This window comes from Staurois parvus, unplaced genomic scaffold (genome assembly GCF_062004578.1).
Source record: "Staurois parvus isolate SC_StPar_1 unplaced genomic scaffold, SC_StPar_1.0 ptg000739l, whole genome shotgun sequence".
NCBI classification, from domain to species: Eukaryota; Metazoa; Chordata; class Amphibia; order Anura; family Ranidae; genus Staurois; species Staurois parvus.
In genome coordinates, this window is record NW_028318535.1 from 683,892 (window position 1) to 700,000 (window position 16,109).

The 16,109-nt window shown below is 46.0% G+C and overlaps 1 protein-coding gene across 1 annotated transcript in view; it reads left to right on the forward strand.

The window, feature by feature from the left end:
• The window catches only part of LOC149445215 (uncharacterized), a 64,300-nt gene that overhangs the window by 48,130 nt on the left and 61 nt on the right, over positions 1 to 16,109 (forward strand). Inside the window, exons 7-9 of the mRNA XM_089654084.1 lie at positions 3,038 to 3,118; positions 11,255 to 11,377; positions 15,754 to 16,109. The exon at positions 15,754 to 16,109 is cut by the window's right edge and continues 61 nt beyond it. Of these exons, the coding sequence (XP_089510210.1) occupies positions 3,038 to 3,118; positions 11,255 to 11,377; positions 15,754 to 15,828 (279 nt within the window). The 3' untranslated portion in view covers positions 15,829 to 16,109. The remainder of the gene's footprint in view (positions 1 to 3,037; positions 3,119 to 11,254; positions 11,378 to 15,753) is intronic.

Consider the following 16,109-nt stretch of genomic DNA (forward strand, 5'->3'; position numbering starts at 1 on the left):
GTACACCCCTTGAGGGTTAGGGACCTTAGATTGTACACCCCTTGAGGGTTAGGGACCTTAGATTGTACACCCCTTGAGGGTTAGGGACCTTAGATTGTACGCCCCTTGAGGGTTAGGGACTGATGTGAATGTACAATATATATGTAAAGTGCTGCGTAAATTGACGGCGATATATAAGTACCTGAAATAAATAAATGTGCAGCATTAAAATATTTGTTTAGATTCCTTATTTTTTACTTTTGTTTCATTAAATTCATTTAATTCATTTTCAGAATTAGTTTTATGTTGTTTAGTCGTTTTCGAATTCGATTTAAATTCAGTTTGACTGAATTTGGAAAATTTGAACCGGCATTCGAATTTGAATTTATTCTAATCGAAATTTGAATTTCAGAAAACGGTTATATTCTGTTTTGTTCTTTTCTACTCTATTGCATTTTATTCTATTGTTTTTTCCGTTCTGTTCTATTCTTTTCAATTCTAATCTTTTCCATTCAGATACAAATTTATTCTATTTGAAATTCCAATTTCGGAAGACAGTTATTTTCTATTTTATTTTTAGCTATTGCTCCATTCTATTGCATCCTATTCTATTGCATCCTATTCTGTTGTTTTTTCTATTCTATACTATTATGTTTTATTCTCTTCTTTTCATTTTCAAATTCTATTCGAATTTGGGCTGAATTTGATTCGAATTTAATTCTAATATCGTCCGAATTTCATTTTGTTACTTCGTATTCATTACTATTGTAATTTAGAAGTTCGGATACATCCGAATAACCAAATAACTAAAAATTCGTCTGAATTTCGATTTGGAACGAAATGAACTGCACATGTCTATTTACTGCATTGGTTCACACCAATGCAGTTTGCTTTTGATCTGTTTTTGCACTGGTTTTTGCATTTTGCTTTGCGTTTTTACACACATTATGCGTTTTTTTTTCAGAGTTTTTGTTTTTTGTTAAAGGGCAAATGTTTTTGTTGCTGGGCAGAATAAAAAACACAAAACGCAGCAAAAACGCACCACATGTGTTTTTCAGCAGCATCTGCATTGAACTCTACTGTAGCAAAAACATTGCTTTTTGTGTTTAACCATTTCAATACTGGGCACTTTCACCCCCTTCCTGCCCAGGCCAATTTTCAGCTTTCAGCGAAGTTGCACTTTGAATGACAATTGTGCGGTCATGCAACACTGTACCCAAACTACATTTTTTATACTTTTTTGAGGCATATAGAGCTTTCTTTTGGTGGTATTTAATCACTAATGGGTTTTTTATTGTTTGCTAAACACAGGAAAAAAGACTGAAATTTAAAAAAAAAATGTTTTTCTTTGTTTGTTAAGAAATTTTGCAAATAAGTAATTTTTCTTCTTAACCGATGTGCGCTGATGAGGCTGCACTGATGGGCACTGATAAGCTGCTCCAGGGGCGAACTGACAACTCATGGGGCCCCCGGGCAATAGGGGATCATGGGGCCCCTGTGTCCTTGCCCAAACTCAAAAAAGCCTATGAAAAAGGAACCAGGGACATCTCATGGGGCCTCCTACTGACCCCGGGCCCTCAGGCAGTGCCCGATTTCCAAATGGTCAGTCCGCCCCTTAGCTGCTCTGATGAGCACTGATGAAGTGGCTCTGATAAGCTGCATGGATGGGCACTGATGAGGAGGCACTGATAGGTGGCATTGATGGGCACTATTAGGTGACACTGATGGACACTGATGGGGAGGCGCTGATAAACTGCACTGATGGGCACTAATAGGCAACACTGATGGGCACTGATATGCTGCATTGATGGGCACTGATAGGCGGCACTGATGAGCACTAAGAGGCGACACTGATGGGCACCGATACGCTGCACTGATGGGCACTGATAAACTGCACTGATAGGTGGCACTGATGAGGAAGCACTGCTGAGCACTAATAGGCAACACTGATGGGCACTGATAAGCTACACTGTTGGGCACTGATAGGTGGCACTGATGAGGAGGCACTGATGAGCACTAATAGGCAACACTGATGGGCACTTATAAGCTGCACTGTTGGGCACTGATAGGTGGCACTTATGAGGAGGCACTGATAGGCGGCACTGATGGGCACTAATAGGCAACACTGATGGGCACTGATAGGCAACACTGATGGGCACTGATAAGCTGCACTGTTGGGCACTGATAGGTGGCACTTATGAGGAGGCACTGATAGGCGGCACTGATGGGCACTTATAGGCAACACTGATGGGCACTGATAAGCTGCACTGTTGGGCTCTGATATGTGGCAATGATGGTCACAAATAGGCAACACTGATGGGCACTGATAAGCTGCACTGATGGGGCTACACTGATGATCAGTGCCCTGATTATCAGTAAAAATAAGCACTGACAGCCTTGCTGTTATCGACTGCCTTGTCCTCACACAGACACAGCGTGTGAGGAAAACACTGCTAAAAATTGGCCAGTCTGTTTACATGTGATCAGCCGGGATTGGACACAGATGATCACATGGTAAAGGGCATCTGTGATTTACCACGGTCTGTGATCAGCTGTGTCCCAGGGAGGCAATTTCTGGTGCGATGTCTATAGACTCCCTCCCAGAACAAGAGAGCTGCGCCGTAGCCGTCTTTTTGGCTATAGTGCGGTATTAAAGTGGTTAAAAAAGTCTCCGACCCTTTCTAAAAACACAGAGGCTCTAAAAAGCCTAGATGTGAACGCGTCCCATAGGAAACCATGTTAAACGGACTGTAGTGCGTTTCTGCAAAAAGCACCAAAAAAAACGCACCGGTGTGAACCAGGCCTGAAACAAAGTGTACTCACAAGACACGTGCTGGAGCTTCTCTAGCTGCACCTCTGAACATTCGGTGTCATTTCTACCTGAATTCACATAGCGGCAGGGTCTCGCACAGTCACACTCCTTATATCTTCTGACGTCATTTGTGTCTTTTATATCTGTTTGGAGTTTAGCTTCAACAAATTGGATACATTTCGGTATATGTTCCATTTACGTGTCCACTTACTGAAAGGTTTTTTTTTTTTGTTTCCTTCTGTACAGGTAGGTCCTATCGCTGTCCGTTCATTGGGCAATAGGACACAAATGGTACCAGACCTCAGCTTTCCGAAATTTCCAGCAAAGGTACAGTACAGAAACGTTGTCACCTTTTTAGCCCGTCATTCGTAGGTTCTGTGGGTGATTGACAGGCTGATGGGCAAGTGACGTTCAACATTATACGTAGAGTAAAATGCTACAGTTAGAGATCCAGATTTATTAGAAGATCAAAATCTAAATTTTGCATTTCCCAACATTTCACCACTTTGGGGAAGGCAAAATTATGGAGGTTTTGGTGGTTTTGAAAGAGGTGCTTTAAATGGCTCCTGAAAGTTATTCAAACAAAAAACCGTGTACTGCTCTCCAGGTTAGCTAGTTAGGTTTTGTTGGTTTCCTTTTTTTTAGATAGGGGCAGCCTGGGGTGAGTCAGCTTGGGAGTGAGGCAGGAGTAGGGGCGGACTGACCATTTGGGAACTCGGGCACTGCCCGAGGGCCCGGGGTCAGTAGGAGGCCCCATGAGATGAACCTGGTATCTTTCATAGGCTTTTTTGGGAGTGGTTTGAGTGTGGGCGAGGACACAGGGGCCCCATGATCCCCTATTGCCCGGGGGCCCCATGAGTTGTCAGTCCACACCTGGGCAGGAGTTCACCTCAGGACAGGCTGGGAGGTTCTATCACATACCTGGTGATGGAGGCCAATGGAGAGAGGGCTTCCCTTGTGGCTAAGTTCCGGACTCCTCTGAGAGTGGGACAGCAGGAGTCAGGCCCAACGTTGCACAGGTCGCCTGTAGGAGTGCTGGTTGGTGGTCCACTCAGAAGCACAGCTGGTGCACGGAGATATGTCTGCAGACAGGAGGCACCTGTACGTGGTATGCAAGCCCTTTATATGTTTACTGGGTAGTCGGTTAAAGCCAAGGTCAGGTACCAGATGGGAATCAGAGCAGACGTAGTCAGATGGGATAGCCGAGGTCATACACAGAGGAGCGAGAGAGAGAGAGAGTATCCGTAAGCCAAGCCGAGGTCAGATCAGGGGTAAAGCAGAGTAGACAGGTCCAAGAGCAAGCCGAATCGGTAACAGGAAATCACGGGTCAAAGTCACAGGAAACAGGAAAAGGGCACGGGGAGCTAGAGATCATCCAGCAACTTGAGGAAGTGATGAGCCTCCTTATAAAGGCCGTCTGGCCCCAAACTGAGGCTGATGTGTCCTTCTGCGACCATGCAGAGTACTGGCAGAAATGCCAGATCTTCCAGAACTTCTGCTGTGGACAGGACCCTGACAGGTTCTATCAGGTTAGGGCTTCTGGAGCCCTCCAACCTTTTCAGAAACTTGAGAACTTTCTAGAACAGGGGTGGGGAAGGGGAGGAGGTCCAGATCTGCATGTGTGAGGGACCTTGGTCAATCCCCTGGCAGGAGGCTGGGCATGGTGAACAGGGAAACCCTCAAATATGAGAGAGCCTTGGGAGAGAGGAGAGTCGGGTGGAAGATGGATTGAGAGAAGGCTGGAGTGTGAAGCCTGAGTGGGAGCCCAAGGGAGGGAACTTACCTACAGGCTGGTTGCTGGGCAGGAGGATCTCCACTACTTAAAGTCTCCTAGGGAGGACATCCTGAGCAGCAGGGAAGGAGCCAGCCAAGTGAAAGTCCTGAAAGCAGCTACCAACCCACCAAGCTGACAGGACAGGACATTGTGACTGAACCCCCCTGGGCCGGATAAGGAGAGAGGACGGTCAGGTGCACCTGGGACTGCTTAAACTGCAAGCTTTTGTGACCTCCTTGCTCAGTGACACCCTCAGAAAAGTTGGGTGAAGAGGAGGATTCATCCGTGGTCTGAGGAGATACCCTGAAAACGGAACAGTGCTTTATTTTTGCCAGTCCACCCTTTTTGCACATAGTTGCTAAAAAGTTTGTCCTCGAGTTCTGCAGTTCCTTGGGCATCCCATATACCCCTAGACACCATCCAAGTTGTTAACCCCTTATTAAAAAAAGCAACTAAAAAAAAAACAGCTCTGGGACGGTTTTACTGACCCTAAAAGTACAAGTGTGGAAAATGTTTGCTGCCTGGCTATGCATAGCATAGGGGGACCAAAATCAAACTCAGCGGCCCTTACGAGGGTAGTGCTATAATTGTATCAAATGCATACCGTAAATTTTTCTTTCCTGGTGCCAGTCCATAGCAACATACTACCGCATGTATGCTGCCATGTTGGTGCCAGGAAAACGGAAAAATGTAATAAAAATTTACCATAAAATGTTCCTTTTCTGGCACCACTCTATGGCAGCAGACATGTAGTAGTATGCAGCTATATAGGCACCAGGAATGCTTCTTTAACCGCCTCCCGCCCGCCATATAAGGTAATGACGGGCGCAAGGTGGTTCTCTCGTTCTGGGAGGACATCATATGACGCCTCCCACTCTAACCGCGCATGCGCGGCTCTGGGAGCGTGCAGCGTGGCGATCGGTGGTGCGCTGTGTCCCTCGGACACAGCGGATCACCGATCCACGGAAAGAGCCGAAGATGTCGGCTCGGTCATGTGATCAGCTGTGTCCAATCACAGCTGATCTCATGTAAATAGGGACATGCCGGTTATATGCATTTCTCTCCTCACGAGCTGTCACGCTGACAGAGGAGAGGAGAGCCGGTAATCGGCATTCCTCGGAGGGGACATGTATACTGATCATCAGAGCACTGATGATCAGTGTGCCCTGATGATCTGTGTAGCCCCATCAATACCACCTGCCAGTGCCTATCAATGCCACATATCAGTGCCTACCAGTGCGCATCAATGACGCATATCAGTGCCCATCTGAGCTACCTTTAAGTGCCACCTATCAGTACCAGTCAGTGCCACCTATCAATGCTAGTCAGTGCCACCTATCAGTGCTGCCAGTCAGTGCCGCCTATCAGTGCCAGTCAGTGTCCGTCAGTGCTGCCTATCAATGTCGCCTACCAGTGCCAGTCAGTGCCACCTACCAGTGCCAGTCAGCGCTGCCTATCAGTGCCAGTCAGTGCCTCCTCATCAGTGCCCATCAGTGTCCATCACCGCAGCCTCATTAGCGCACATCAGTCAGTGCCACCTATTAGTGCCAGTCAGTGCCACCTATCAGTGCCGCCTAACAGTGCCTGTCAGTGCTGCCTATCAGTGCCACCTAACAGTGCCAGTCAGTGCCACCTAACAGTGCCAGTCAGTGCTGCCTATCAGTGCCAGTCAGTGCCACCTACCAGTGCCTCCTCATCAGTGCCCATCACTGCAGCCTCATTAGCGTACATCAGTGAAGGAGAAAAAATCACTTGTTTACAAAATTTATAACAAAAACTAAGAAAAAATGTTTTTTTTTCAAAATTTTTAGTTGTTTTTGGTTTGTTTAGCAAAAAAAATAAAAGCCCAGAGGGGATTAAATACCACCAAAAGAAATCTCTGTCTAAAAAAATGATAAAAATGTCATATGGGTACAGTGTCGCATGACCGCGCAATTGTCATTCAAAGTGCGACAGTGCTGAAAGCTGAAAACTGGCCTGGACAGGAAAGGGGTATAAGTGCCCTGTAGGCGAGGGGTTAAACTGTATGACTTTAAAAAAATGAATTAGGTTCTCCTACCTGCCCCATGGCTACCTGCCTTGTATCTGGACCCAACAGCTCACAGACCAACCTCTGGCGATAATCAGGCTCCAGTCACTTGGGTCTTTTCACCAATTATTGCAGCCATTAAATACTGTAAGTGAGAACATTTATGGACGCAGAATACCCCCAAAAAGCACAAAGAGCGGACCGACATAATGAATCACTAGTAGGTTTTATGAGAGCGACATCCAAAAATAGATGTTGATGTACACGGGTCAGCCAGATGTGACCCTTTGAGAGCATTTCCTCTCTCCTGAATTTGATTCATAGCCCTCTGTAAGCTGACAAAAATATCAAACCCTTTGGGAAAAGAATCTTTCTTACAGTGTCCAGATGGCTTTCACCCAGCTACTCTGCGAATTAATATCCTCGCTTCATCCCAATTCTCAGGTATGCTCTCCATCTTCAGCTTAGATCCCTCAAGCTCAAGGCTCCTGCTATGGCAAGGCTCTGACAGCAGTTTTTCACACAGCCCTCCTCCGAGGGAGAACCCCCAAGTCCTAGAAAGGTGCTCCCAAACATTTATTATCTTCTGAAGCCATACCTTTGAGATTAGTTCCTCAAGGAGCTCTCTTCAGACCATTTTCTTTTAAATATGCACTCCAGCGTCAGCTTAGTTGCTTGAACCCTCAACGCATGGCTCATGCTAAGGTCACGTTCCATTGGCAATTCTTCACACAGGCCTCCTCCCAGGAAGATGAACCAGATAGACTTCTAGAAAGGTGCTCCCAACATTTATCAACTCCCCAAGCCATACCTCTGAGCTTAGATCCTCAGTGAGTTCTCTTCTACATAGTTCCCTTCAGGTACGCACTCTAGCTTCAGTTTAGTTCCTTGGGCTCTCAACACATGGCTCATGCTAAGGTCAGGTTCCAATGGCAATTCTTCACACAGGCCTCCTTCCAGGAAGATGAACCAGATAGACTTCTAGAAAGGTGCTCCCAAACATTTATCAACTCCCCAAGCCATACCTCTAAGCTTAGCTCCTCAGGGAGTTCTCTTCTACATAGTTCCCTTCAGGTATGCACTTTAGGTTCAGTTTAGTTCCTTGGGCTCTCAACACATGGCTCATGCTAAGGTCAGGTTCTAATGGCAATTCTTCACACAGGCCTCCTCGCAGGAAGATGAACCAGACAGAGTTCTAGAAAGGTGCTCCCAAACGTTTATCAACTCCACAAGCCATGCCTCTGAGCTTAGCTCCTCAGGGAGTGTTCTTCTACACAGTTCCCTTCAGGTACGCACTCTAACTTCAGTTTAGTTCCTTGGGCTCTCAACACATGGCTCATGCTAAGGTCAGGCTCTGATCACATTTCTTCGCACAGGCCTCCTCCAAGGGGGAAGCACTAGAATGTTGCTCTCAAAACATTTATCATCTTCCAAAGCCGTGCCTATGAGCTTAGCTCCTCAGGGAGCTCTCTTCAGCCCAGTTCCCCTGAGGTATGCATTCCATCTTCAGCTTAGTCTTTTGGACCCTCAGTTGGACCCTGGTTCCTGCTGATGCCAGGCTCTGGCAGCAATTCTTCACAAAGGCCTCCCCCAAGTAGAACCCCCAGGGAAGAGAGAGTTCTGGAAAGGAGCGTAGCTCCTTAGAGAGTATTGTTCAGCCCAGTTCCTTTCAGGTATGCACTCCCACTTCGGCTTAGTTTCCTGGGCTGTCAGCACACCGCTCCTGCTAAGGCCAAGCTCTAAAAGCAATTCTTCACATAGGCCTCCTCCCAGGAAGATGCCCCAGGGAAAAAAGAATTCTAGAAAGGTGCTCCCAAACATTTATTAATTATCTCCCCAAGCCATGCCTCTGAGTTTAGTTCCTAAGAGTATTCTTCAGCCCAGTTCCCTCCAGTTATGCACTCCATCTTCAGCTTTGTTCTTCAGGTCTTCAGCACATGGTTCCTGCTGAGGCCAGGTTCACACGGGCCTCCTCTAGAGTGCCCCCTAGCATTTATCATCCCCCCCAAGCTATACCCCCAAGTGCAGCTACTCAAGGTTTGATTGGTTCAGATAAATATTCATAATCCAGAGAGTGGACCCTCCTGCATTGCTTACTAAAGCTTCCTCCTCGCAACAAGCAGAATCAATCAACCCACCAGACTTACGTGTCTTTCACATGACCAATGCTGCTGACTCACGATCGGTGGTAGATCGCTTTGTCAGCAGTGGATGGCCCACAGTTAGCAGATGATCAGGAGGTGATATGCCGGATCCTGCAAGTCTCACACTGCAATCCCTCTCCACTGAGCTGCAATTTCATCCATTCAATGCGGTTGCAGTGTGGCCCCACTCAGTTCTGTAGGGCACATTGACAGACAGTATTGCCCACCGATTGGGACACGCCCTACTTATTTGTTGCATCTTGATGTAAAACCTCAAGCCCACGACAATGTGTACGGGGACGTCCTCCAGCCATTGTCCGGAATCAGCAGCAGGGATGGTCAGATCTGCATGGCTACACTTTGGAAACTGAGATCAGACTGTGTATGCTTCAGGCAAGATTTATTTACAGTGAAACCAAAATCCATCAAACTGACTATATACAACATGTACAAAATTGGGGAACAGGGCAATACCAGTGATGCAAGGAGGAAGGGGGGACCAGGACTGGGATCAGCAGATATATGGCAGCAGGATGCAGGGAAGAGCACGATCAGGAGCAGGATAAATGGAAAGCAGCATCTGTCTAGCAAAGTAAAACACTGAAGCAACGTGTAATAGTAGAGGAGGGACTAAATACCCTCCCAGCAGCCGGCGGAGCCAGATTACTAGAATCTGCTGGGAGACACCCGCTGGTAAACATTGGAACTACAACCTTCCACTCTGGGAAGCACCACCAGCAGGTGATCCAGGTCCTGACAGCCATTGCCAGGTTTTGACAGGCCCGTTACAACTACTACAATGCAATGCCCATGCGAAAGGGAACTTAAAGAAGAACTGTAGAGCCCAGAAAAGGGAATACCTGCTCAGGCCGGTTATTTTAAAATTTGTAAAAGACACTGTAAAAATGTCAAGCCAACTGGCTTCTTTGACAGCAGCACCACTGCTCTCTCCTGGGTCTCCCATACCATGGGTTCTTCAAGCTCACTCAGCCTTGATAGCAGCATCTCGCTGTACAGGCCCCACTCCTGGCCTCCAGATAGGGTTCTCCCAGCACCCCAGGGTCTCTCATACTTCTCAGGAACACAGGACTCCTTCCAGCCCCCTCTGTTGACTTGCTAGTCTCCTCAGCTTTCTCAGTCCCTCTGGACCTGTACAGATGTCCTAACTGCCCCCCCCCCCCAGTATAGGGTCTCAACTCCCGAGCGTACATACTATATGTACAAAAATGGGAAACACAGATAAACAGGACATTACCAGAGATACAAGGAGGAGGGGGAACCAGGACTGGGAACTGAACAAGGGCAGCAGATATAAGGCAGCAGGATGCAGGGAAGAGCAAGATCAGGAGCAGGATAAATGGAAAGCAGCATCTGTCTAGCAAAGTAAAACACTGAAGTGAAGTGTAATAGTAGAGGAGGGACAAAATACGCTCCCAGCAGCCGGAGGAGCCAGATTACTAGAATCTGCTGGGAGACGCCCGCTGGTAAACATTGGAACTACAACCTTCCACTTTGGGAAGCACCACCAGCAGGTGATCCAGGTCCTGTCAGCCATTGCCTGGTTTTGACAGGCCCGTTACAACTACTGCAATGCAACGCCCATGCGAAAGGGAACTTAAGGAGGACCTGCAGAGCCCAGAAAAGGGAATACATGCTCAGGCCGGTTATTTTAAAATTTGTAAAAGACACTGTAAAAATGCCAAGCCACCTGGCTTCTTTGACAGCAGCACCACTGCTCTCTCCTGGGTCTCCCATACCATGGGTTCTTCAAGCTCACTCAGCCTTGATAGCAGCACCTCGCTGTACAGGCCCCACTCCTGGCCTCCAGATAAGGTTCTCCCAGCACCCCAGGGTCTCTCATACTTCTCAGGAAAACAGGACTCCTTCCAGCCCCCTCTGTTGACTTGCTAGTCTCCTCAGCTTTCTCAGTCCCTCTGGACCTGTACAGATGTCCTAACTGCCCCCCCCCCCCCCCAGTATAGGGTCTCAACTCCCGAGCGTACATACTATATGTACAAAAATGGGAAACACGGATAAACAGGACATTACCAGAGATACAAGGAGGAGGGGGAACCAGGACTGGGAACTGAACAAGGGCAGCAGGATGCAGGGAAGAGCAAGATCAGCAGCAGGATAAATGGCAAGCAGCATCTGTCTAGCAAAGCAAAAGACTGAAGCGAAGTGGAATAGTAGAGGAGGGACTAAATACCCTCCCAGCAGCCATCATCTGGAGACAGATTACTGGAATCTGCTAAAAGACCCCCGCTGGTGGACATGGGAGCTACAACCTCCCACTCTGGGAAGAACAGTGCCACCAGCAGGTGATCCAGGTCCTGGCAGCCATTGCCAAATGGGCTACAACTATCAAGGTGCAATGGCCATGTGAAAGGGGCCTTAGGGAAGACCCTAGTAATTTGACATGATTTGAATAACTCTGGACGTTAGAAAAGAAAAGAGCGAAGCTGTTGAGTTGACAGGTCACCCTCCTTGTGACTTTTAATCTGCTGTGTTCTCAGGTAGATGGAATCCTTCTTGATGAGATACAGAAGAACGACTATGAATTCACCATCGTGGACTGCATGGGGCTGGAGGAGGGAATCGTAAACATCACCCGAGAGGGATCTGTCCCTGCAAAACAGGTAAGGACCATTCCGAGGACAGCATCGTAAACATCAGTTGATCGACTTCTGTACAACCACCCTGCCCGTACATGGATTGAAATTGGGCCAGTCCCTGTTGAATCGGACAAAATTTCAATTCATGTATGGCCGGCTTTAGTTTTTCAAAGACAGGGAAAGCCATTGATTTCTTACACTTCAAAAGACTGCAAAAGCATCCCCTACATTACAATTATCTGAAGTAAAATTGCATCAGATTCCATTTTTGTCTCTTATTGCAGGATGAAGCTGCCTGTGGAAGGTGCAAAGTCAGCAGGTGCCCTTACTGTCTGCCATACAGTATGGCCACCTGCTGACTTTGCACTATCCACAGGCAGCTTCACTCTTTACACTGCTTTATGTATTGACTTGCTTTATGTACTGACATGGCTCCGCAGACCCAGTCTGCCAAGGCATCTGAAACAAAACTAAGAATAAAACCTATGCCGCCTATTTGAAAGCAGTGCATGCTGTACAAGCACTGGAGGAGAGAGCAAAGTGACAGAAAGATGAGTTCACCAGTCTGCTGCTTCTCCTCTAGGCTGGGGGAGGGACAAAGCCCATAAGTTTTAGTGAACTGCAGTAGTGAGAAATCAGGTTTATTGCCCTGTCAGACAGGGCTCTGCGGCGGAGCAGCACAATTCTTAGGATTGGATGGACAGAAATACAAATTTGCCTATATGCAATGGATCTCAGATAATACATGAAATAGATCTGTGAGCTTTATACTGCATATAGGGAGAAATTACATAGATTTTAGGTGACTTCAATGATTCTAAAGGATTACCACCAGGGGCGGACTGACCATTTGGAAACTCGGGCACTGCCCGAGGGCCCGGGGTCAGTAGGGGGCCCCATGAGATGCCCCTGATACCTTTTTCATAGGCTTTTTTGAGTTTGGGCAAGGACACAGGGGCCCCATGATCCCCTATTGCCCAGGGGCCCCATGAGTTGTCAGTCCGCCCCTGATTACCACCAATCTATATTATGAGGAATGGAGGGGAGAGGTACGGCCAATCAAAGTTATTACTACAAAGGCAGATTCTGACATTTAGTTACTTGGCAGTCGAGTGCAAAAAGGTGTTACTAGAAGCCCAATTTTCTTCAGAGCGTCAGACGCTGGCATGGAGGAGAAAATCATTACTGCTACAATGGAGCAATTATTCGCTTGTCAATAGGGGACTGGCAACACATTTCAGAATCATAATAAAATCTTTTCACTGCAGAAAATGGATTTACGCGTTTTTGCGCTTGTGGTTTGGACAACCCTCCCCCCCCCCCCTCCACATTACCTTCATATTGCAGCAAGAAAGTATTGTAATATATTTTGGAAGATGGATGGCCCATTAATCCCTGTGCGTAACACCTGCCTGTTCCCAATCCAGCAGTATTATTGAGACACATACAAGGTATTGTTAATGTGAGCCCTAGTGCTCTGTGCAGCGTTTTTTTTGCAGTTTTCAGCTCAAATAAAAAAAAAGTTTAAACAATAGTAATAATATATGTATAAATAAATGTAAAATATAGACAAATATATTAAAATCATCAGAAATAATTAATAAATAAATAGTTATTAACCCCTAAACGTAAACCCCTAATCCATAAAAAAATTTATTAAATAAATGATTATTATTATTGATAATAATAATTATAATAATAATAAATTACTATTATTATATTTATTTATGGTGTTTTATTATTTATTTATTTCAGGTACTTGTATAGCGCTGTCAGTTTACACAGTGATTTACATATATATTGTACATTCACATCAGTCCCTAACCCTCAAGGGGTGTACAATCTAAGGTCCCTAACTCACATTCATACATACACATACTAGGGACAATTTAGACAGGAGCCAATTAACCAACCAGCATGTCTTTGGAGTGTGGGAGGAAACCGGAGTACCCGAAGGAAACAGGGAGAACATGCAAACTCCAGGCAGGTGGTACCGGGGTTGGGATTCGAGCCAGCGGCCCCAGTGCTGCCAGGCAGAAGTGCTAACAATTTAGCCACTGTGCTGCCCCATTATTGCTATTATTTTATTTATTTATTTATTTGTTCTGTGTTAGGGTTAGGGTGTTATATTATTATCATCATTATTATTATTATTATTATTATTATTATTATTATTATTAATAATAATAATAATTAATAAAATTTTTTTAAAAGGTTAGGGGGTTCATTATTAATTATTTATTATTACATATTATTCATTTATTGTATTTATTTCTTATTTATGATTATATGTAATTATTTTACATTTATTTATTCATTTATTATTATTATTTTTATTATAAGTGTTATTATTAAATGCTTCCCGACCGCCCTATAGCAGAAATACTGATACAAGGCGGCAAAATGACGTATATATAGGAGGTAGGGGGTGTGCGTGAGCCAGGCACTGATCACTGTATTGATATCACTGGGGATGTCAGTGAGGGGCGAACTGACCATTTGGGAACTCGGGCACTGCCCGAGGGCCTGAGGTCAGAAGGGGGCCCCATGAGATGCCCCTGGTACCTTTTTCATAGGCTTTTTTGGGTGTGGTTTGAGTGTGGGCATGGACACAGGGGCCCCATGGTCACCTATTGCCTGGGGGCCCCATGACTTGTCCGTCCGCCGCTGATGTCAGTGACACCAAGTCAGTTCCCCCCAGTGTCAGAATGCCCGCCGCAGTCCCGCTCAGGGGCGGACTGACCATTTGGAAACTCTGGCACAGCCCGAGGGCCCAGCGTCGGTAGGGGGCCCCATGAGATGCCCCTGGTACCTTTTACATAGGCTTTTTTGAGTTTGGGCAAGGACACAGGGGCCCCATGATCCCCTATTGCCCAGGGGCCCCATGAGTTGTCAGTCCGCCCCTGTGACCCCGCACACACCTGATGAGGCATATCTATAAGGTGTATCATTTACGCACCTCTGGTGAGTGCGCAATTTATTTATTCACTTTTTATCACTACTTCGGATCAAGTCCCCCACGCATATGTTTCACGATCACATCTGATCTTCATGTGGACTCTCTGTCATCTTTGGAATTATTTCATTGTCGCTATTAGTGACAGGAACTTTGCATTTTTATATATATATACATATATATATATATATATATATATATATACATATACCCTATGGGATTGACTTACTAAAACTAAAGCGTGCACAATATACTGCAGCTCTGCATAGGAACCAATCAGTTTCCAGGTTGTCAAAGCTTAATTGAACAAGCTGAAGTTAGAAGCTGATTGGCTACCATGCTCAGCTGCACCAGATTCTGCACTTTCTGGTTTTAGTAAATCAACTCCTATATTGCCCAAACTTTTGGGCCTCCGGCCTTTCCACACACATGACCTTTAGTGGCCCCCAGTCTTAGTCCGTAGGGTTCAATATTGAGTTGGCCCCGCCCTTTGCAGCTATAACAGCTTCTACTCTGGGAAGGCCGTCCACAAGGTTTAGGAGGGTGTCTATGGGAAGGTTTACATTGGTGGTTGCTATGATTGGTCATCACAGCGATCACATTGTACAGAGCTCCTCGGACTGGCTCTGCACACAAGGAAGCAAGTTAAAACCAAACTCATAATTGTTGCTGTCGCTGATCCGGGATTAGTGAATGAATGAACCATTCATACAATATTTCCTCTATTGTAAGAGGAGGAGGCGGGCTTACCAGTATAAACACCATACTGTTTACATTGGTGGTTGCTATGATTGGTCATCACAGCGATCACATTGTACAGAGCCCCTCGGACTGGCTCTGCACACAAGGACGGCCTGCTTTAAAGCAAGTAACGGGTGCAGTACCTGCCTGGTGGGGATTTCTGCAGTGCCATTTATAAAAAGGCTTCCACCGCTTTGTCATTTAAAGATGTACGGCGGTAGATAAATGGTTAAAGCTAAATTCCAGGTAAATAAAATATTTTTTAAATATTAAAAAATTAAAAAGGTACCATGAGAATCTCATGGGGCCCCCTACTGACCCCGAGCCCTCGGGCAGTGCCCGAGTGTCCAAATGGTCAGTCCGTCCCTGGGCTGGACTGCCCACATGTCATGCTGAGCCTCCACGAACTAAATGATGCTGGATGTCCTCCAGCCTGGAAATAAGTTCTATCCGACTTGCTGCAGCTTCTAATGCACATTGTGGGGAGCTCACAGTGTGCAGTGAAATCAGATGAAGCTGTTTCAGTCCAGGAAAGGACTGCAAGACTGAAGGGACAGCAGGAGGCCAGATATAAATCCAATGGGGAGGGGGGGGTTTAATAATGTTGGAGGAAATAAACTCTTCCTAGAGAGCGAAATATTGGATGGAAATTAAAGTGACACCTTCATGTTCCTGACACCTCTGTCCTCCCGCTGCTCTGCAGGTCACGGATGTGCTGCATACTGTCATTACAAGAGAAGAAAACTGCATCAGCGCTGAGAATTCGGCCCGTTTATGAGCCGCCATGACGCCGGAGATCGGTATCGGGTCGCCTGTCAGAGGACGGCTTAATGGAGATGAAGACTTCTTAGGTGACACTAATTACATGGACATCCATTTCCTCTTCTCGGCGTCAGAAAAAGTAAAACGCGTCGACATTTCCTGTTTAAATCTATTTATGACCAAATCGGTTCATGTTTTATTTATTATTAGATCATGAAAAAAAATGTTATTTTGTATTAATTATTCCAGAAGCTTTCATGTGATTATGTTTGTTTTATGACTGATGTGAATATATAA